The sequence below is a fragment of the Podarcis pityusensis genome (assembly GCF_964106645.2).
Source record: "Podarcis pityusensis genome assembly, chromosome: 2".
In the NCBI taxonomy this organism is placed as follows: domain Eukaryota; kingdom Metazoa; phylum Chordata; class Lepidosauria; order Squamata; family Lacertidae; genus Podarcis; species Podarcis pityusensis.
The window spans coordinates 30,313,588-30,336,872 of NC_138029.1; the positions used below are offsets into that span (position 1 = coordinate 30,313,588).

The window sequence follows — 23,285 nt, forward strand, 5'->3', positions numbered from 1 at the left end:
CCCTGAAGGTTTTTCTGTGCTCCACCTCTCCCATGTATATAGATTATGCCTTTAGGAAATGGGAATTCCTGTTTTCCATCATGGCAGCAAGCCTATATATACAGAAACATGATACTGGGATCAGGTACGCTGCTAAATCAGAATGCTAGTCAGTGCTAGAGTGGGAGTCAATGCGGCATAGTGATTAGAGGTGTTAAGGGAGCACCTAGTTCTTTAAATGAATTCAAATCTCTAGGGTCTGATGCACCTAGCATTGCTTTCCTTTTGGATGAAGACAGAAGCAAGCAGGGGGTAGACACCAAGTGCTCACCCATTTCTTAACAAAGGTGATTAAGGGCCTGGAAACCAAATCTTATTACGAACAGCTGAGCAAGCTTGTTTTCTCCTGCTCTGGAGAGTAGGACTCAAACCAATGGCTTCAAGTTACAAGAAAGGAGGTTCCAACTAAACATCAGAAAGAATTCTCTGACAGCAGGAGCTTCATTGCAAGATTTAAAGGAGAGGTAGGATGGCCAACTGTTACGGATGTTTTAGTTGATATTCCTCCATGAAGTTTGGACCAGTCACCTTGGGCCAGTCACAGCCTCTCGCTCTAACCTTCCTCACAGGGTTGTTGTGAAGATAAAATATAGAAGGGAGAACCATCTCTGCTACCTTAAGCTCCTTGGGGAAAATATAGGTTATAAACCTAGTACAAGCATACACACAGATACTGGAAACAGTTCCTTACCTGTACCACTTAAATACTTGGACTGTATAAATAAACAGCGATTCACATGGATTCCCTCTGGAGACTCTTTGGGAATAACTTCATACTCTCCTTCCTCGCCACATACCACATAATATTTATAGGGAATTTGTTTATCCAAGTTGTCCATTGAAATGGTGACACAACCTTCGATTAGATGTTTATGTTTATGTTTACCAACATCCCTGTTTTTAAAACAATCCATGTTTGCGATTATCTTAAAAGCAAAGTATATCCATGGTCGAGCAATAAATCTTAAGCTAAAAAAAAAAGCTCTCTCAACAAAAACAAACAGAAAAGTAATGGTCTAAAGATAAAGTATTAGTTGTTGCATCGAAGCATAATCTTCTGGAGTAAATAGGGCTTCCAGATCATATGTTTTACCACCTTTAGGAATTAAAAGGAAAGCACACACAACTCATTGGTTTGTCATAGTTTTAACACTGGGTGGGTAGGGGGAGCGCAGAAAGAAGGTAGGATCTATTCTTGGGATCTGTGAGAAATGGAATGCATCCTAGGTATAAAGGAAGTATCTTTATTAGGGCCACCCAGAAGGCATAAAATTCTGACACATGCCTAGCTAAAACATTGGCTACTAGAGACACCACTTTCCAAAAGAGTAGTCTAAGAGAGATGGATCTGATGGTTCAACTGACAGCTGCCATAAGCCCTTGAGTAATGTGTAGAACTTCTATGTGGAACTACTATGTATATTGTCAAATAGCTCATGGGAGATGCTTGTCTTGGGAACCTTTCTATCATACAGAATAAGTTCCATGTTTTGCTTCTTCCTCATTCACTCCTCTCTTCAGTTCATTTATGAACAAGTTAGAAGTAAAATATAGCTACTTAAGGGACCCCCTTATCATTGTGAGAGCTGTCCATTAAATTCAGGCATAGATTTCTGCCCTACATCTTAGGCAGTGAAGACAAGACAGCTGATTGCTAAAATAACGTGCATCTATATGTCAGTTACATAAAAGAAATTACTCAAAACATTCACTCTAAGATTACACCCAACTGTTCTACTGTTGAGCAATATTTTCCCAATCTTCAGACCCAAATATCTCAAATTCATTCATTTTCCTTTTCACACAAAAAATCCAAAAGGGGTTCAGCAATGCTTTCTCTCTAATCAAACGTACGTATCAACTTGTCTCCAATATCTTCAACAACCATTTCTGTCGGGGACAGAGGGTAGTGCTAGGGAAGAAGTTGTCGTTGCAGCACTCCTTGGGGTGTGGAGTACCGCAGGGCGCAATCCTTTCCCCGATGCTTTTCAATATCTTTATGTGCCCCCTTGCCCAGATTGTCTGGAGTTTTGGGCTGGGTTGTCATCAATATGCTGATGACACCCAGCTTTATCTGTTGATGGACAGCAGCCCTGACTCGGCCCCGGACACACTGAGCAGACGTTTGGAAGCTGTGGCTGGATGGCTGTGTGGGAGCTGGTTGAAGTTAAATCCTTCAAAGACGGAGGTCCTCTGGCTGGGTTGGGACGACATGGGTTTGGGGGGGCCAACTCCCATCTCTTGCAGGGACTCAATTAGTGCCAGCGCCTTCTGTCAAGAGTTTGGGTATAACCTTCGACGCCTCCCTTTCTAGGGAGGCGCAGGTTGCAGCCACAGCAAAGGTGCCATTTTTCCATTTCCACCATATTAAGCAGTGCCATCTCGCCTGCACAGCCATTGTCAGACTGTGCCCTGAATCCCCACGTCAGCAAGGAGGTTCATGATCGACCATGTCGAAGGCTGCTGACAAATCTAAAAGAATCAGCAGTCCCGACCCGCCTCAATCCAGCTTTCTGCGGAGACCATCCATTAGGGTGGCCAGAGCCATCTCGGTCCCATAACCAGGGTGAAAGCCGGACTGAAATGGATCCAAAGCCAATGTTTCATCCAGAAACCTACCAAGCTGTTCAGCAACCGCCTCACAGCTATGAGTTAAATTCATATTTATTTATTTTTTTAAAATTTCTTTTTATTGATTACTATTAACTAAACAGAAACAGAAAAAAAACAAAACAACACACACACAAAACACAACAAACAAACACTAATTAACAACATAACATAGTTGACTTTAAATTCATATTTAAATTTGGTTGTCCCTCTAGGGACATTAGAGACATGATTATTCTAAGTTGTGCTGGGCAAGAGCTAGCAGATGCAATGGAAACCGAGAAGTAAGACTTCTTCGCAGCTTTCACTACCATCTCGCAGGCTTTTATAAGTGTCCTATAAGATGTTCTTGAGGCTCCATCAAGAGCATGCTGCCATACTTGCTCTAGCCATCTGAGGTCCCGCTTCATTTTCCGCAGCTCCTCAGTAAACCAAGGGGCCCAGTTTCGGTGGGGTCGCAGAGGGCACTTAGGTGCGATCTCATTGATGGCCGCCAAGAGTTCTTATTCCAGTTCTTGACAAGCTCATCTAGTGAGCCGCCGGGGGCAGCAGGGTCCCGCAAGGTCTGACGAAATCCATCAGGATCCATCAGCCTCCGTGGGTAAGCCCAAATAAGCTCGCCACCCAAGCGAGGGGGGGGGGTTTGAGAAGTCAATCCTGGCTTTCAGAGCATAGTGATCAGACCATGGCACTTCCACAAGCGAGGACATGATCACATCTATAACCACGCCAAAGATCAAATCCAGCGTGTGGCCTGCTTGATGTGTGGGACCCAAAACAAACTGGGAGAGCCCTAACGTCACCATGGAAGACACCAGGTCCAGACCCCCTGAGGAGGGGGCTTAGAATGGACATTGAAGTCCCCCAAAACCAATAGGTTAGGGAACTCCAAGGCCCAGCCTGCCACCACCTCCAGCAGGCCTGACAGGGTGGCTGCCGGTGCGCTAGGTGGTCGGACTGCCAAGCTCTCCTTGGTGCCCCATATGTATCTGCATACACTCTTAGTAACCATAATTTTGAGAAAGTAGACAGGAAGTTAGAATGCTAGTCTATAGAGGCACAGAATAAAAATATTAAGAGTTTCAAAAAAACAAAACAAAAAATATTTCCCTAATTTTTAAAAACATGGTATGTGGATGCTGTCTTTTCTGGCCACTACAGAACTATACTTACTTTGTGCAAACCAGCTCACAGATATTGTCTTCCCAATCATTATATCCAGAAATGCCTTCTGCCCTAATGAAGACTCTAGGCTCCTCAGACCCTCCTTTGAAGTCCTTAGACAGTATGGCATGGAAAAATACTGTAACACCATCTTCATAACTTACTTGGCTGCAACAGTAAGAAAAAGGTCAGCTTAGCTTGTTTTGACAGATGTAAATACATTCTGATACTTAGGGGTAGAATTCAGGCTGTTGCCCCATCAGCATAAACATTTCTGCTTGCCTAATGAAATTATCTCCCCTCTCCTCCCCTGTGCTCTTTTCTACAGATTTTCAGGGGACATGGAAAGAAGCTCTGTTGCACTAGCGGTATTTGTTGCACTGGCTTCTGCTAGTGAAATCAGATAGTTGAATCTAGCCCTTAAGCTGCAGTCCTATGCTCACTCACTCAGAAGCAAACCTCACTGAACTCAGTAGGACTAAGTTCTGAACAGGACATGTACAGGATTGAACTGTTAACCACTGCAGAATTTGGAAGGAAATGTTAGGGTGTGTGTGTGTGTGTGTGTGTGTGTGTGTAGGTGGCACTTGAATGCTTTAAGAACACCACAAAATGACACATTTTACATGACCATTCTCGATAGTTTTACATTTAGTCAAATGTGGATTCCCTTCCCTTTCAGAGCAGAATGAAAACGAAACCACTACTCATCAGTTCTTATTACACTTAATACCACTTCAATAAATTTACATGAGTAATACCTTTGCTTAACTTCCCAGTTTCTCTGTTTCTTTGTTTGCTTATGCGTTCTTTTTTTCACATTCTGATTTGCAATAGCAGACAGCTTTCCCTTCTCAGGTCCTTCTAAAGGAGTTTCTGTTTTTTCTTCCTTTTTTAAGATTCCGATTTTGGTCATTCCTGCTATCTGTAACACAGCAATGCATCCTCCCATGAGTCAATGTTTAAGAAGTTTCCCTGCCCAGCTGATGCGAGGAAATTCTTGCTTGCTACAGGATAAGGCTGGAATAAGATACCACATGATCCTAGAACACACTGCTTTCATACAAATAAATTTCCTCTTTTAGGATATCATGCACAGCACACTGTACATAAACGTAAATTATTAATTTAGGCCCCCTTGTAGTTTGTCACTTGTCTGTGTAGAAACTGATTGCAGGCGAGAAGCTGTTGTCCTTTGTGGAATCCTACCTTACACTGCTTCCCCTGATCTCCGTTGTGGCCTCTCTCCTTATGTATTTTTCAGCAGTTACGTGGCCTATGGCAAATTTAGGCCTATGGCACAGTTTTCCTGCATTTGAGTGTTTTATGTGTTTAATTTTAATATCTATATATAGGTCTTTCAACATTGTTCTGTTAATATGTTCTTCCAAGACCACCTCTGTGCACCTTTTCTCTAAGGGAAGTAATCAGTAGTCCCTTCCTTCCATTGCAATGCCGTTCCTGTATGCATTTTTTAAAATTTGTAAGTTATTTGCCTTTCTTTGGTCTCATCATGAAATGAACTGGGGTTGAGGAGGACTAAGCCTAAAACTTTGTGTGCATTCCCTGCCTTCAAACAACAGGTAGTGCCATAAACCATGTGATGGACCTTCATCCCAGATAAGTGACCTTCAGCTAAGGATGTTTCTATCCCATAGGGTGAAGGAATGACGTTGGGAATTATTTACAGAAATAATAAACTATGCCTTTAAACCTTACTAAGCTGGAATCTACACACATATAAAAAACCACTGTGAAAATGCTTTTTAGAAAAACGTTTTGAAAAATATATTTAATTTGCCAATGCTCACCACCGCCATCTAGTGTCACATTTGCATGCTGCACTTTACAATACACTTAAAATGTTTTATTTGCAGTTGTATAGCTGAGTCCTAAGTTTGTTGTTGTTGTTTAGTCATGTCCAACTCTTCGTGACCCCATAGACCAGAGCACGCCAGGCACTCCTGTCTTCCACTGCCTCCTGTAGTTTGGTCAGACTCATATTGGTAGCTTCGAGAACACTGTCCAACCATCTTGTCCTCTGTCATCCCCTTCTCCTTGTGCCCTCCATCTTTCCCAACATCAGGGTCTTTTCCAAGGAGTCTTCTCTTCTCACAAGCTGGCCAAAGTATTGGAGCCTCAGCTTCAGGATCTGTCGTTCCAGTGAGCACTCAGGGCTTATTTCCTTCAGAATGGATAGGTTTGATCTTCTTGCAGTCCATGGGACTCTCAAGAGTCTCCTCCAGCACCATAATTCAAGAGCATTAATTCTTCAGCAGTCAGCCTTCTTTATGGTCCAGCTCTCACTTCCATACATCACTACTGGGAAAACCATAGCTTTAACTATACAGACCTTTGTCAGCAAGGTGATGTCTCTGCTTTTTAAGATGCTGTCTAGGTTTGTCATTGCTTTTCTCCCAAGAAGCAGGCGTCTTTTAATTTCATGACAGCTGTCACCATCTGCAGTGAACATGGAACCCAAGAAAGTAAAATCTCTCACTGCCTTCATTTCTTCCCCTTCTATTTGCCAGGAGGTGATGGGACCAGGGGCCATGATCTAAGTTTTTTTGATGTGGAGCTTCAGACCATATTTTGCGCTCTCCTCTTTCACCCTCATTAAAAGGTTCTTTAATTCCTCCTCACTTTCTGCCATCAAGGTTGTGTCATCTGCATATCTGAGGTTGTTGATATTTCTTCCGGCGATCTTAATTCTGGCTTGGGATTCATCCAATCCAGCCTTTCACATGATGAATTCTGCATATAAGTTAAATAAGCAGGGAGACAATATACAGCCTTGCCGTACTCCTTTCCCAATTTTGAACCAATCAGTTGTTCCTTATCCAGTTCTAACTGTAGCTTCTTGTCCCACATAGAGATTTCTCAGGAGACAGATGAGGTGATCAGGCACTCCCATTTCTTTAAGCACTTGCCATAAGTTTGCTGTGATTGACACAGTCAAATGCTTTTGTGTAGTCAATGAAGCAGAAGTAGATGTTTTTCTGGAACTCTCTAGCTTTCTCCATAATCCAGTGCATGTTTGCAATTTGGTCTCTGGATCCTCTGTCCCCTCGAAATCCAGCTTGCACTGGAGTTCTCGGTCCACATACTGCTTAAGCCTGCCTTGTAGAATTTTAATCATAACCTTGCTAGCGTGTGAAATGAGCGCAATTGTACGTTGGTAGTTGGAGCATTCTTTGGCACTGCCCTTCTTTAGGAATGGGATGTAGACTGATCTTCTCCAATCCTCTGGCCACTGCTGAGTTTTCCAAACTTGCTGGCATATTTTAATGTAGTAAGTTTATTAAGTGTAGGAAGTGTATTAAGTTTAGCAAGTCCTATTTGCTGCCATTGTTGTTGTTGCAGAATCAAACGTGTACATCTGGTTAGCTTTTGGGAACAACATCATCAATATTGCCTCAATTTATAAAGGGTTTATTGGCAAGCATTTCACATACAGAAATCTAAAAAAAATATATTAACGTGTGTTATGGTAATATTGTTTAAAAGGTAAAGGTACCCCTGCCTGTACGGGCCAGTCGTGTCCGACTCTAGGGTTGTGCGCTCATCTCACTCTAGAGGCCGGGAGCCAGCGCTGTCCGCAGACACTTCCGGGTCACGTGGCCAGCGTGACGAAGCTGCTCCGGCGAACCGGCACCAGAGCAGCACACGGAACGCCGTTTACCTTCCCGCTATAAAGCGGTACCTATTTATCTACTTGCACTTGAGGGTGCTTTCGAACTGCTAGGTGGGCAGGAGCTGGGACCGAACGACGGGAGCTCACCCCGCCGCGGGGATTCGAACTGCCGACCATGCGATCGGCAAGTCCTAGGCACTGAGGTTTTACCCACAGCCCCACCCGCGTCCCTGGTAAAATTGTTAATTATGCATAAAAGTGTGATTGCTGCAGGCTCATCCCTTTGTTTCTTACTCTTCAGATATAAACCTTTTCCAGAAATCTTGTTCAGCATTAATCATCACATGTGATAAGAATTCATACTTTTAGGTAGTGTGGCCCACAGAGCAACAGCCTATGTCAGTCTCTCCCTTCAGGCTTGCTTGTAACTAGTAACAACTTGTTTGTCTGTAATAAACATGCACCATTAAATATTTTTAAATAGCATAGAACTGTACAACAGCAAAACTGCAGCAAGTAAGGAAAAAAAAGATGAATTATAAAACAAAGAAAAAGAAATCAGCTACTGTACTGGTTTATACTGTACAGCTTGGATCCAGATGTCCAGTCAGTGGAACTAATTAATTTGATGCTCCTACTGAAGGAAGTGATGGAGGTGTTTTGTTTTTTAGTCAATTCCTCTTTTCCCCTGCAAGCCCCTGTGCCACCTGCACCAGGAGAGCTTCCGGAAGAGCATGGAATGTGTAAGGGGGAAGGAAGAGGTGGCAAAGGTCACCACCCCCAATTCTTCCAGCAAGAACCTCTCATAGATTGCAGACCATTTCACAAACAGGAAAAGTCCTTCTGTTCACAGAAGGGCAACTCAAAATCCAATCTAATCACTCCTGTGGTCCACTGAAAACAGGTTTTGCAACAGAGGCCATAGTGTGTCTCATACTAGGAACAGCTGCACCGCTGACCTGTTCTGAAAAAGCAGATGACTGCAGTTTGATCATACAAGCAAGCCAAGTTACAAATGGCAGAGGAGGCCATCAGGGAAAAGGAAAAGTGGTTTGTAAAACTCATTCACTGGATAACCCATTCTATATTTTATCAAATCCTAAATTAATTGTCTATACTGAGAATTCAAACCACCCATATTTTCAAAACTATGCTCCCTCCACAGCAACTTGTCAGAGAAGAAAAACCAGTATACACCATCACTCTGAAGCAGAGATTCCACAGAAAGGGTTCCACAGCACTATCACATGCCTACAAAGAAGTAAGTACCATTTAGTTCAATAGGGCCTACTCCCAAGTAAGTGTACATAGGACTGAAACAATAGTCATGTTAATATACAATATTCTGGAAGGAAAAACTTAGGATAAGAATGTTGAGGTTTGTGAGAAACTGCAGCTTTGAAGTGGACAATTAGTGAGTTGGCAAGAAGCCAAGTGAAACAAGCATACATGAGAAAGTCTGCTTGGAGACAGGGAAGTCTAGCAACAGGTGGTGATTGGCTAAAACTTTACCTTTATAAGCAGCATGACACAGTAGTTTGGTGCTGGAGTTCAGAGGTTGGTGTGTAGAGTAAGAATCGAGTCTGTGTATGTAGTAACTTGTACAAAGCTGTGCTATACTCTGTATATACTCTATATATTTGTAAAAGCAAATACAAATCAAGTTACTGTTCAGCAAGTTATGTTCCTGAGTCATCATCCTGGACTACACGGACTAAGCAGTTGGTAGCAGAGAGTTTTGGTTGAGATCCATCAACAAAGAAGGCACACAGAGGACTTAATACTCACCACTTTGTCAGACCAACTTTGATCCTTTCCTGGGCCCTTCTTTTTCACATTTCTTTCAGCTGCAGAACCAAAGGCAGCAGTGTTACCTTCTGAGCTTCTTCCAGCATTACTACCCTCTTCATAGTTTATTCCAGAGGTAGCGCTTTGGTCCTAGAAATTAAATACAAGATTTTTACACAAAGCTTTGGCAATTTGTTTCATCATACACTGAGGGGAGAAATTCAAATTTATCATGACAAAAACAGGGAACTGGGTAACTATGGTTTGAAAGCAATCCCTTTAAACCAAGATTGCAAACCACAGTTTGATCCTGCTTGACAATTGCATCTGGGATGGATTGCTTGAACCAGTATGCTGGTTCTGATCAAATATAACAATGAAATGTGGCTTCGACAAATCTGAAAGCAGGGCTGGCCTGCCCATTACCCTCACAGAAGCCTCAGGCAACAGACTGGGGAAAGCTGGAAAGGGCAGCAGATCCAGGCCCCAAGGATAGTGCAGCTTGCCACCTCCTCCACTCTCTCATTATGGAAGGAAAAACAAGTATCACAAGACTTTCATTCTCATTGTCTCTCTAAGGAAATGAGGAAGATTGGGATAAAAATCAAAGCATAGTACCACAGTGAAGTGGAGCTACTGTTCAATAGCCATTGTACAGCTGAACTGTAGCTGCTGTTCAACAGTTTTAATCCATAATTTGTTTATTTATGTATGTACATTTCTGAGCACTATTCAAAGTGTTGGTGCTGACCTGTAAAGCCCTAAAGGCCTCAGCCATGTATACTTGAAGGAATGTTTCCACCCCCATTTTTCAGCTCGGACAGTGAAATCCATAGTGATATCCATACATAGTTGTAATCCACATTACAAAAAGTAATGTGTACCCAAGCTGTGTCCCATTATTAATTAATTAATTAATTAATTAATGCCCTGCACATCTGACTGGGTTGCCCTAGCCACACTGAATGGCTTCCAACACATACAGTATAAAAACATAATAAAACATCAAACATTAAAAACTTCCTGATACAGCGCTGCCTTCAGATGTCTTCTAAAAGTTGTGCAGTTCTTTATCTCCTTGACATCTGATGGGAGGGCGTTTCACAGGGAGGGTGCCACTACCGGGAAGGCCCTATGCCTGGTTCCCTGTCTTCTCGCAGTGAAGGTACCTCCAGAAAGCCCTTGGAGGTGTATTTCAGTGTCCAGGCTGCACGATGGGGGTAGAGACGCTCCTTCAGGGATACTGGGCCAAGGCCATTTAGGGCTTTAAAGGTCAGGACCTTTGAATTGTGCTTGGAAATGTACTGGGAGCCAATGTAGATCCTTTAGGCCTCCCTGCGGAATGCCCACCCATCTGATGTCAAGGAGATAAAGAACTACACAACTTTTAAAAGATATCTGATTCTGAAAGGAAGTATTGGAAAGTTTTTAATGTTTGATGTTTTATTATATTTTTATACTGTATGTGTTGGGAGTCACCCAGATGGGTGGGGTATAAATAATAAAATGATGATGATGATGATGATGATGACACACCATTTCCCTGTATTGTTCACACAGCACATTTGTTACTGTGGCTGATACTTCTTGCACTCGATTATATGTAACACTGAGGCCCAGATAAGACAGTAATTATTATTATTTAATGTTTGATGTTTTATCTCTTTTTATTATTAATAATATTCTGTTGGGAGCCGCCCAAAGTAGCTGGGGAAACCCAGCCAGATGCACGGGGTATAAATAATAAATTATTATTAAATTACAATTATTTATGACTTCTTTTTTTGTGACAGTGTGAATCATGAGAGCTATATACAGTGGGAGGGGTGTTTCTCTCTCTGAAACATGAAGTACACTCTGAGTATTTTCTTTTTGTTCATGTTTGATGCTGTTAAATCGAATAACGGGGGGGGGGGTGAAGGTTTTATGATCGTATTTGCAGGGGTTGGACTAGATGACCTTTGGTGGTACCTTCCAACTCTACAGTTCTATGGTTCTGTGATTTGGTGGGGGTTTAATCCTGGTGTTTATTTTGCTCTAGGAGGCTTCGTTTGGTAAGAATGCAAGAGTTAATGCAAAAGACATGACTTTTTGTTAAATGAGCCACTGTGGCTGCTAGAGGGCCATGAAAATTTGTGTCCCAGGCTTTTTAGACTCATCTGCTTATGTACTATCTGAAACCAAAGTGGTGCATTGGTTGCCAGATGTGAAATATTTTGGCATTCTTTTCAGCTCTCCCACCCCACTACCAGCTCCAAGTTTCCCTCACTCTAAGAAGTGAAAGTACAGGGAGCCAGGCACCTTCTTGGTATTGACACCCACCCTGTGGAATGCCATCCCATCAGATAGCAAGGAACTTTTTGACTTTCAGCAGACATTTGAAAGCAGCCCTGTATAAGGAAGGTTTTTTTTTTTTAATGATTTATGCTTTATTGTGTTTTTTTATATTTTGTTAGGAGCTGCCCAGAATGGCTGGGGCAACCCAGTCAGATGGGAGGCATATAAATAATATGATTATGATTAATTATTATTATTATCATTTACAGTGTTTGTACCCAGCTCTTTAAAAAGGATCCCAGAGTGGCTTACATAAAATCAAAACAAGACACTTCCTACCCACAGGCTTACATTCTAATAAACAAACAAACAAAAATACAACACACAAGGGGGAAAGGAAAATAAAACTGAAAAACTCAGGCCCTAATGTCTAGACAGCTGTTCTATCTCTCCCACTGAGGCAGCCTGAGGAAATGTCTGCCCCCAGATGACAGTTGAGAGAGAGGAGCCCTGATGGAGCTAGCCTGTTGCTGCAGAGCCAATGAAAGCACTGAGGAAGACAGGCAGTGATTTAAACACGCACATACCAGAATATTTATTACTACCAACCTTTTTCAAAAATCAGGCGTATTATTGATCACAACCGAACACTGACTTAAGCTGCAATCCTATAGCCACTCACCTAGGAGCAAGCAAGCCTCACTGAACTCAGTTGGATTTGTTTCTGAATAGAACTGCATAGGATCGCACTGTTACTGCAGAAATTGGAAGGCGATGTCAGAGTTTACATGGTTTATATTTTAGTGGCACCTTGAAAGCCTTCTGAAATCCATGCAGCCAGTCAAGTTAATATGACTTTTCTAGACAGTATTATAGTCAGTCGAATTTGGCTTCGCTTCAGTTTCAGAACTGCCTCACACCTTAAGACATGGATTGGGGGTTTAATTAATTAATTAATTAATGGGACTTCTGTGACGGCGTGATGGCACTTTTCCCCCTAGCGCCGTTGGGCCTGCCCTCACTTAAATGTAGTGCACCCACTTCACAGAACACCACTTCCTCGAATTCCCACAAATTACCTCAGATTATCTTGTGGGAGGCATGTTTGAGGGGAAACTTAATAATTTGGAGTCTCAGGCAGGATTAGATTAAGCAAACAATAAAGATTTTATTTAACAAAGGAAGTTTATGACACGAGTGGGTAAAACATAGGATACTTCAGATTATAATGTTATTTCACTTCACTGCTTTCTCAGATGTTGCACAGCTGTTGCCGCTTAATACAGTGGTGCCTCGCAAGACGAAATTAATTCGTTCCGCGAGTTTTTTCGTCTTGCGGTTTTTTTCGTCTTGCAAAGCACGGTGTCGGAAAAGTTTTGGAAAAGCTTCAAAAATCACCAAAGTCTTCAAAAACCTCAAAAAAGGCTACCACACCGTGTGCTATGAGTTGCTCCTCGAAGTCAAGTCACAACTGTATTAACGGTTTTAAGAAAAAGGAAACAAACTTGCAATACGTTTCCGTCTTGCGAAGCAAGCCCATAGGGAAAATCGTCTTGCGAAGCAACTCAAAAAACCAAAAACCCTTTCGTTTTGCGAGTTTTCCGTCTTGCGAGGCATTCGTCTTGTGAGGTACCACTGTACTTCGATTCTTAAACAAGGTGGTACTTCCTGTCAGTTACACACCCCTTAGACAACCCTACTCCTGAGGGACTCCAAGTAACAGACTCAAGGGATCACTGGTTTAGGAGTCTTCTCTTTCTAGAAGAATCTCTCCCCTCCTGACTGGAATGAGACCTACATTGGTCTCTCTACAACTTCTACTTCTCCTGGCTCAGCCTCAGCCTCCCAGTTATTTCCTGGCCTAATTACTCTTACAGGACACCAAACACTGCCCTTCACAGCTCAGAGACTCCTTTCTCTAGCTTGTGATATATTCCTCAGAGTGGATGTTTCTACCCAGAACCAACTCACTCTCCTCTCTCTCCCAACCACAGTCCTAACCTACTCAAACTGTCTCTCCAAATCCTCTCCTTTTCAACTCCCCCTCCTGGAACCCCAGCTAATCATAGGCTGCCATTTGTTAACCATTTGCTGGCAGGGAAAAAGAAAAAGAAAACACTTGGTGAACCAACCTGCCTAGCAAAATCAAACTTTTCTGTCACAACTCCCAGCGCCCCAAAATCCAACAACATTTGGAGGACCACAAGTTTTCCACTCCTGATTACTTTGGATTAATTTGGTTCACTAAGACAATAGCCAAAGGAAGGTTAGAAGGCAAAATAATGAATACAGTCATATCTCATGTTACGTTTGCTTCAGGCTGCACGTTTTCAGGTTGAGTCCTGCGGCGACCCGGAAGTAATGGAACGGGTTACTTCCGGGTTTCACCGCTTGCACATGCGCAGATCCACAAAATGACGCCACGCACATGCGCAGAAGCACTGAATCGCGACCCACGCACGCACAGACGCAGTTGCATTCTTTTCAGTTGTGAACGGGCCTCTGGAACGGATCCCATTCGCAACTAGAGGTACCACTGTATAATCAAACATGGGCTACAGCCCATTTTAGGACCCACTCTGTAGCAGTGATGCCACTATTGCATCTCTTCAATGCTGTCTAGAGGAGTTTGTTCTGAGTGGTGAAGGTCTGTCCTATGACTTTGGGTGGGTTATATATGGATGCAAGGATGTGATTGCACTAATTTACCTGAAGCTCTCTCTCAGTGTGTTCAAAAACAGTTACCAGGATATCAATTGGAACTGCTTTGCAGGGGTGAAGCAAGTGGGCATAAGGTTTATATGGACCTAGTTGTTCCTCAAAAGCAGGGCACAAAAAGTGATGTTCAAAGATTCTTGTTGCACCCCATAGTCACTAGCCTATGACAGTGGTTTTCAACCAGTGTGCTGCGGCACCCTGGGGTGCCTTGAATGATAGTTGGGATGCCACGGGAAACACTAGCCTCTGTTCATCTTTCCTTTCTTCCCTCCCTCCTCTGATGCCCTCGTGTCTCTGCTTCCCAAAGGCTTGCACAGCTGCTTGTTGCAGCAGCCCTGGCTACAAGCTTCCCAGACAAATTATGCCTCTGGGGCTGGCCAGGGGGTGCTGGTTGCCAGGAACTCAGAGACCAGGGGTGGCTGCGGTGGCTGCCTGGAGGACTCCCAAGGGGAAGGGAGAGGAGAGGAGGCTTAGGGAACACTCCACAAAGGTGTTTGAAAAAGGGCAAGAGGCTGCCAGCCTGGCAGGCAAGGGGTGACATAACTGGGCTCCTGAGCCCTACAGGGGTGCCGCAGAAAGAATGTAGTTGATCAAGGGAGCAATGGACTCAAAAAGGTTGAAAACCTTTGGCCTATGAGGTGCCATCTTGTCCCTCATGATTTTTAACGTCTACATGAAACTACAGCATAAGATTATCCAGAGTTTCAGCTGAAATATCAGCACAATGCTCATATGCTAATTTTCATCAGATTGTAAGGAGGAAGTGAAAACCCTGAATCGAGGTCTGGGGGATGAGAAAACAAGGGAAATAATCAAGTAGAATCAGCATCACTGAATTCAATGGAGCTTACTCACAGGTAAACTATGCATAAGATTGCTCTTATGCCACTTAACTGATCATGGATATGAACCCAGACCTCCCTGGTCAAATTCCAACATGCTAACTACTAAACCACCCTTTAACAGCTCAGTAATCTGTGATTGTCCACTATTCCAGTATGCATAGGATCAACACATGTGTCTGCATTTGAGACCCGGCTTGAGGATATGGTTATGTGGGCTGCCATGGTGAGCTCTCCCTCTTCAAAGTGTACCATGACAGCACTGGTTTCTCCTGTCTCCCCTTTCTGGAAGGAAGGTTATTGCCCTCACCCAACTCATTCCAGCCAACATTGTTCACAGCTTTTACTGTTGAAAAATAAGCCTGCTTTCAGAGAATTTGGCATCCTGAAGCAAAAGGTAATTACTTGATTACTAAGGCAGAAGCTATAAACCAATCCATTATTGCATCCACAGTTTATGTTAACAGTGTTAAAGGTAAAGGTACCCCTGACCATTAGGTCCAGTTGTGACCGACTCTGGGGTTGCGGCGCTCATCTCGCTTTATTGGCCGAGGGAGCTGGCGTACAGCTTCCGGGTCATGTGGCCAGCATGACTAAGCCGCTTCTGGCAAACCGGAGCAGCGCACGGAAACGCCGTTTACCTTCCCGCTGGAGCGGTACCTATTTATCTACTTGCACTGTGACGTGCTTTTGAACTGCTATGTTGGCAGGAGCAGGAACCGAGCAATGGGAGCTCACCCCGTTGCAGGGATTCGAACCGTCGACCTTCTGATCGGCAAGCCCTAGGCTCTGTGGTTTAACCCACAGCGCCAGCCTTGTCCCAAAGGAATCGTCCCTGGGTGGGCACAACCCAGCAAAATGTATTTAACAGCCCCAAGATATCAGCCATCAGTAAGAGGCGTGTCTATCATTGTTGATTTTTAGAGCTAGAAGCAGTGCTTTTTTCTTTTAAAAATGTTTAGGGGTACTCTCAAGAAAATCACCATTTTATAATTCAAATTGGGAAAAGTAAATACAGTATATGGACAAAAATACAAAGATTCACAAAATGTTTAGGGGTATCCTGCTTCCCCCCAGAAAAAAACACTGGATAGAAGGGACCTTAGAAGTCATTCAGTCCAACCACTTGTTCAGTACAGGACTCTCACAACTACAGCATCTCTGGCAACGCAACCTGTTTACATTCCTTCAGCAAAAAGGAGTGATTCTCTTGCATCAGGGAATAAGAAACACTGCAAAACACACACAAAAAAAACACCCCTCTACACAGTATACAAACTGTATTGAAATATACTCACTTTCTTCTTGAGGTGTAAGGCCTCAGTCTTAAGGAGCTCTACCAGAGAGCCTTCTGGCTCCCCCTGTTCTTCCTCAGTGGGTGGCTGCTCATCAACAGAGGATTCCATGGGAGTGGGGCTTTCTGCCCTTTGTTCAACCCCAAGTTCCATCTCCAGCACGGAAGTCAATTTTGCATCTCACTTTTCTGCAAATAAAACAAGCATTCCCTGTAATATTATCTAATGGAAATCCATAGTTGATTCAGAGGAAGGGTTATGGTGGGTAATGATGAGCAAAAGCTGCCAGTTAATGGAGGAATCCTTTGGAGGTCAACCAGCCAAAGGCCAGTTGAAGAAGAATGTTTTCACCTGGTGCCTAAATGTGTATAATGAAGGCATTAGCTGAACCTCACTGGGAAGAAAATTCCACAAATGAGGAGCCACTGCAGAAAAGGCCCGTTCTCGTGTTGCCACCCTCTGGACCTCACCTCTGTGGAGGAGGCACACAAATAGGGACCTCAGATGATGATCACGGGGTCCGGGTAGGTTCATATGGGGAGGGCGGTCCTTGAGGCACTGCAGTCCTGAGCTGTTTAAGGCTTTATAGGTCAAACCCAGCACTTTGAATTGGACATGAAAACTAATCGGCAGCCAGCGCAGTCGGGCCAGGATTGGAGTAATATGCTCAAAACGTTGTGCCCCAGTGGTTGCCAAATTCTGCACTAGCTTAAGTTTCCAAACATCTTCAGACGCAGCCCTACATATAACATGTTGCACTACTGTAATCTAACCTAAATGTTACCAGAGCATAAACAGTAGTTAGGCTAGCCCTGTCCGGATAGGAGTGCAGCTGAGCCACCAGCCAAAGCTGATGGGAGGCACTCAGTGCCACTGAGGCCACCTGAGTCTCAAGTGACAGCAATGGATCCAGAAGTATATTCAAGATGCATACCTGCTCCTTCAGAGGGCATGTAACCCCATCAAGAGCAGGCAACCGCCCATCCAAACTGTATAGGGAACCACCCACTAACAGTGCCTCTGTCTTACCTGGATTGAACTTCAGTTTCTTGGCTCTCAGACAATTACCAAGGCAAGTCAATGGTCCAGCACATCCATTGCCTCTCCACCTCACCTGTAGATGTAAAGGGGAAGCAGAGCTGTGTCAGCAGCATATTGCTGACAACGTACTCCAAAACTCTAGATAATTCACTCAGAGGTTTCATGTAGCTTTTAAACAGGATAGGGGATAAAATCAAGCCCTGAGGAACCCCGCAGGTAAGATCCTGTGGTTCAGGTTTGAACAGCAACAGTACAGAGTTAGAAGTACTGTACTGTATTCACAAAGAAACCAAAGACTGGAACTGAGGGAAGTTGGGGGTGGGGGGTTGTGTGGGAGGGTGGGGGGAGGGAGGAAAATGGGGGGAAATTATGGATGACATGTTTTTGGATAATATGTTTTATTTAAATCTTTAATAAAAAATATAAAAAAGAAGTACTGTACTGTAGTAAATAAAGCTTTCCAGCTGACCAGAAAAAAAGAAAAAAAAGAAAGGAAAGTAAAATGTGTCTCCTTGTGGCTAGGCAAGAATATTGTCTTTGACCAACTGCTCCCTTGGGCTTGCTTGACCACAAGATGGTGCACAAGAGCCTGGATCAGTGAGGCACACTAAAAGACTTATGGGCTCAAGTGACTGGAACAGATCCTATAGTTAGGATAGCACAGGATTCATTTGATTATTGAATGTAGCCTGTAGGACTGCAAAGGCCATAGTTTAAACTATCACCTGAGTTGCACAGATCAAGAATGGTGACTGCCAAAAAAAAGAGACACCTTAGTCCATGCTTTAAAATCCTATGAGACAAGTCTAGTGCTGGGATTTGATCTAGGTTTCCCTCCAACAGGACTATGACGGAGGAGCATTTTCTATCAGATCCCTAATTACAGCAGTTAGTGCAGGCATCCCCAACCTCAGCCCTCCAGATGTTTTGGGACTACAACTCCCATCATCCCTGACCACTGGTCCTGTTAGCTAAGGATGATGGGCATTGTAGTCCCAAAACATCTGGAGGACCGAGGCTGGGGGTGCCTGAGTTAGGTTAATTTCTAACAAACCTACCTAAGTTTGGGGTGAAACTAGGATTTATTTCACCTGGGTCAAAAACCCAATTTGGCACACACACCCGCATGCACATTTGCATACACACACACATACAGAGGCTGACGACCTCAATTGTGCCCCTCTGGAGGCTTCACGCAGAGCAAAAAACCCAGCTAGCTCCCCTTGTCTCTCCCCCCCCCGCCCCCTCTAGCTACGGCACTGCCTATGCACAGCTCTTGAGAAGCTGTGAATACCTATCTTAATCAAGGACAGACCAATTCAATCATACCAAAGATCTCTTTTTAAAGCCTGATCTCATGTGCAAAGTCCTCACAATTCTGCCATGAGGAGAGAGGCAGCCACTCCACCCAGTAAGGCAGCATGTCAGCAGATGGCACATTCCCAGCACAATGTCAGGTAATACTTCACCTGACGAATTTGGGCCTGCCATGTAGTTGTTGAGGCACTCAGCAATGTCACCTGGCTTCCAAGACCAAAGGGCTTCTGTGGCATAAGCCCAGCAGGGATGAACTGTGGCTTCCTTCTCCAACCAGCAGCCCTAGCGACACAAGGAGACATCTTCCCCATTTGGAGAGGGGCGGCCATAGCTCAGGGGCAGAGTATCTGCTTTGCAGGCAGAAGATCCCAGGTTCAATCCCAAGCGGAGGGCTAGGAATGTCTCTGCCTGACATCTTGGGAATGTTGCTGCCACTCAGTTTGGGCAATATACTGAGATAGAATGACCTGACTTGGTGCCAGGAGGCTTCCTTTATTCTGATTTGCAAAGCTCCCAGTCCCAGAAAAGCAACCGCACAAGAACTATTTCAAAAGAAGCTATTTATGTATGCCACAACAGCGGCTAGGATTTTAGTAGCCCAAAAATGGAAAGAAGATAAGATACCAACGAAAAAAGAATGGCAAGTTAAACTTACGAAATAAATATGCAGAAATGGCGAAACTCACGGGAAGACTTAGAGATAAAGACAATAGAGACTTTAAGAAAGACTGGGAATCGTTTACGCTTTATTTACAGAAACATTGTTAAGAAATGGACTCACTGGCAGGGTTTGAGTAAACACAATTAAGAAAACAAGAGCAAAGGTTAAGAAATAACAATATGGAAATTAATTAAATGTAAGATGTAATTGAAAGAAAACTTGGTATAAATACGGTAAGAATGTAAGAGCACTTAGACAAAAGATGGAAGGTAAGACAAAATTTGCTCAGAAGTAGCAAACAGTTAAAGAACCAGAAGGGGAATTTGAGGGAAGTCAGGGGGGAGGTCTGTTTTACTGTATTTTTTTCCCCGTTTACATGATAAATGTGTTGAATATCAAACTGTAAAATTCAATAAAATTTATTACAAAAAAAAGAACTATTTCAACCCCTAGACCCAAGACCTACATACGGTACTTACTGAGCTCATCCATGAAGTACTGTATCTTTCCCGTTTAAGACGGAAAGTAGCCTAGCTAAACTCATCGTCCATAGTACTGTAACATACAAAGGAGCCATTTGAGACTCAGGAAAACTAAAGCCCCCACTCCCCAACCCCAACTACCTGTCCCATAAGTAAAGCGGCATTGCAAAGCCCGCCACCTCCCCTCCGCTTGGAGGAGCCCTTGCTGGTGTTGTCCTCTCCATCCCCACAAAAAGGGCCAGAAAACAAAGCCGAGTTCCATAACAAGAGCCCGCAAAAAGTTTGGCGCGATGAAGGACAAGAGCCACCCTCGACCCCACCCAAAAGACCAGCGTCGTAACCGAGGAGCAACAATCGTCGTTAGACGCTGCGAAACGAATTCCCTCCAGCGACGAATCTCCCGCCCTTGGCGCGCTACCCACCACAGGGAAAAGTGGGTCCCCTTCACAGCTCGACGGGACGACCGCTTCCCCCAAGCCTGCTCTGCTTCGACAGAAACGCCTCAGGCAGAAGTAGAAAATAAGGCGCGCCTTGCTCGTGTGCAGGACTCGGTTTCGCTTTCGTTGCCTCGAGGCAGCCCCTCTTTCCTGTCAGGCCATCAAGACATAGCCTGCGGGTAGAAACTCGGAATTTCCCAGTCCTTCGACGAACATCTTCTTTGCATCGCTTCATTTGCAAAGCAAGAGGTGGGGAAGGCTCCGGAGTTCCTGGGAGCCCGACCATACGAGTGCGTTTCTGTCTGGTTGCATTGCATTTCCAAAAGACAATTTAAAACTAAAGGTGATGGGGAGCAGCTGCTCACTCAGTGGTCTTTACAGGAACCAAATGGCCAAACGTAAATAAATGCTTAGCATTCATATGGCGGTCTTCCTAAGCATAGCTGTCAATTTCCCCCCCTTTTTAAGGGAAATTCCCTTATTCTGAATAGGATTTCTCGCAAGAAAAGGGAAAAGTTGACAGCTATGTTCCTAAGGTGTTCACATTTCTGTTGCATTTGTGACCTTGCATGGTAGGCCATTTCTGTTTCCCCAGTGGAGGAAGTCTGTGAGAGAGACTTGGAGAGAGAAACCCCTGCAGTCAAACTCCACTGTGTCCTCACCACTCTCACGTTTCCAGCTGCTCCACTACAGTACCTGGATAGAGAATGTGTTTGTTTTAATTATCTTGGGAACTGCTAATGCTGAAATAAATGCTAGGTCTGCCTAGTTAAAACACAGAAATTTTTGAACACAGAAGAAATATCAGTAGCTGACAAGAGCATGCAGGAGAAATTCTAAATTAGGGGATGAAGCCTCAGATCACCTCAGAATGAAAAGGTGTGCAAGGACACAAAGTTTATGTAAAGGCTTAATCCTATTAATCTGTATAGGTAAGACTTGGGAAGAATGCCTCATGTATCAAAACAGGCACAGGTGGTAATTCTGACAACTATCACAGGCAGGTTAATAGATAAAAAAATTATTAAGAAGGCAACCAATACAGGCTGTAGCCAAACAGTAGTGTATTGTTTCAGGCCGTGCTGTTTTGGGACTACAATTCCCATCATCCCTGACCACTGGTCCTTTTAGCTAGGGATAGATTTTACTTTCTTGGGCTCCATGATCACTGCAGATGGTGACAGCAGCCATGAAATTAAAAGACGCCTGCTTCTTGGCATAAAAGCAATGACAAACCTAGACAGCATCTTAAAAAGCAGAGACATCACCTTGCCAACAAAGGTCCATATAGTTAAAGCTATGGTTTTCCCAGTAGTGATGTATGGAAGTGAGAGCTGGACCATAAAGAAGGCTGATTGCCGTAGAATTGATGCTTTTGAATTATGGTGCTGGAGGAGACTCTTGAGAGTCCCATGGACTGCAAGAAGTTCAAATCTATCCATTCTGAAGGAAATCAGCCCTGAGTGCTCACTGGAAGGACAGATCCTGAAGCTGAGACTCTAATACTTTGGCCACCTCATGAGAAGAGAAGACTCCCTGGAAAAGACCCTGATGTTGGGAAAGATGGAGGGCACAAGGAGAATGGGACGACAGAGTACGAGATGGTTGGATAGTGTTCTCGAAGCTACCAGCATGAGTTTGACTAAACTGTGGGAGGCAGTGGAAGACAGAAGTGCCTGGCGTGCTCTGGTCCATGGGGTCATGAAGAGTCGGACACGACTAAACAACAACAAAATGGGAGTTGTAGTCTCCAAACAGCTGGAGGGCCAAGTTTGGCCATGCCTGACATAGAGGGTGTACAGATCTTACAGCATGGTCATCTTAAGAGGGGCTTGTTCTCCATAGCAGTGGAGTCAAAGGAATCTCTCACCACCTGCCTTCAGCCAGCCAGCCAAGATCACTCTGCCTTTTCACCTATCTGAAATCTTGTGCCAAAGGCCCCAAAACGTCTTGTGACATCACACTTGTACCCTGGCAGCCTTCCAAATCCTGTCTCTGTTCATACCTCAGGGCAGAGGGATGGGGTTTTCTTGCATTGCCAGTGGCCCTGTATTGTTTCTTAGCTTGGCCAGGTCATGCTGCATAGGCTAGCCCAAGAATTCCCCTGTAGCTTGTATTCTCCCTTTGTATCCCATATAATCAAAATCCTACCATTTGTTAATTTCTAGGGGGAGGGGTTGGGGGGGTTCCGCACCAGCCTATAGAACCATGCACATAAAGGCTGGATAATATAAATCAACATCTATGTATACTCACACTCTTAGGTAATATGAAAAAAATTAATACAATGGAACAATAATGAATTGTTTTTACGTTTCACTTTATGCTTCGCTTAGTCACTTCCTCATTGTGCAGGGTTGTAAATATTATCTGAAACTCCCTGCTTAAGTTTCGTTTTATTGAAAGTCACAAGGATTCCTAATTCCTGCAAACTGAAAATGGAAACTATTTTTCAAAACAACTGCCATGCAAAGGTCTCAGGCACAGCAGGAGGTACATGAAGATCCTCTTCCGACTGCTCTTGGGAAGGGTTTAATTAGAATGTTTTTTCCAAGGACTTCTAGCTACTGTTCTTTGCATTGCTGCTGCCACCAGAAAAAACCAAAATGAAGACCACAGAACACTGACCTAGCCCAAGTGAAATCTGTGTGTCCCTCTTATGTTGCAGTTCTCAGCCCATAAAGATCAGAGTGATGCTCAGACCAACATTACCACCAAGAAGACCAGTTCACATGGGTGCAATCCACAACAATACTGAGCAGTGGAGATGCTGAAGGCAAGCTGTGTACTCAATTAAGTTGTAGCTATTTTTGCCAATAGAATTCTGGTTAGGACCAACTGGTCAGATTTCAAGCCCTGACCCAAGAGATCAAACTTCTGAAAACCCATGAGCTAAACTACCTTCTCTCAGCTTGGAGTCTCTCCTGCAACACATTGGTGAGCTCCAGTGGACCATTCGGAAGTCACAGTGGTGGGAAGA

The 23,285-nt window shown here is 43.9% G+C and overlaps 1 protein-coding gene across 5 annotated transcripts in view; it reads right to left on the reverse strand.

Annotated features, from left to right (window-relative positions):
- LOC308470358 (E3 ubiquitin-protein ligase RNF213-like) overlaps positions 1 to 20,349 on the reverse strand; it is a 97,030-nt gene extending 76,681 nt beyond the window's left edge. The window contains exons 1-7 of one of the 5 annotated variants that reach the window (XM_080993512.1): positions 20,291 to 20,349; positions 17,397 to 17,481; positions 16,371 to 16,555; positions 9,236 to 9,385; positions 4,575 to 4,738; positions 3,823 to 3,981; positions 731 to 933 (exon numbers count right to left, since the gene is read on the reverse strand). In XM_080993512.1, the coding sequence (XP_080849638.1) occupies positions 731 to 933; positions 3,823 to 3,981; positions 4,575 to 4,738; positions 9,236 to 9,385; positions 16,371 to 16,520 (826 nt within the window). In that variant the 5' untranslated portion in view covers positions 16,521 to 16,555; positions 17,397 to 17,481; positions 20,291 to 20,349. Of the gene's footprint in view, positions 1 to 730; positions 934 to 3,822; positions 3,982 to 4,574; positions 4,739 to 9,235; positions 9,386 to 12,121; positions 12,142 to 12,194; positions 13,755 to 16,370; positions 16,556 to 17,301; positions 17,332 to 17,396; positions 17,499 to 20,290 lie in introns of those variants that run through there. The other 4 variants (XM_080993513.1, XM_080993514.1, XM_080993515.1 and 1 more) reach the window with 4 other exon arrangements.
- Between the last annotated feature and the right edge of the window lie 2,936 nt (positions 20,350 to 23,285).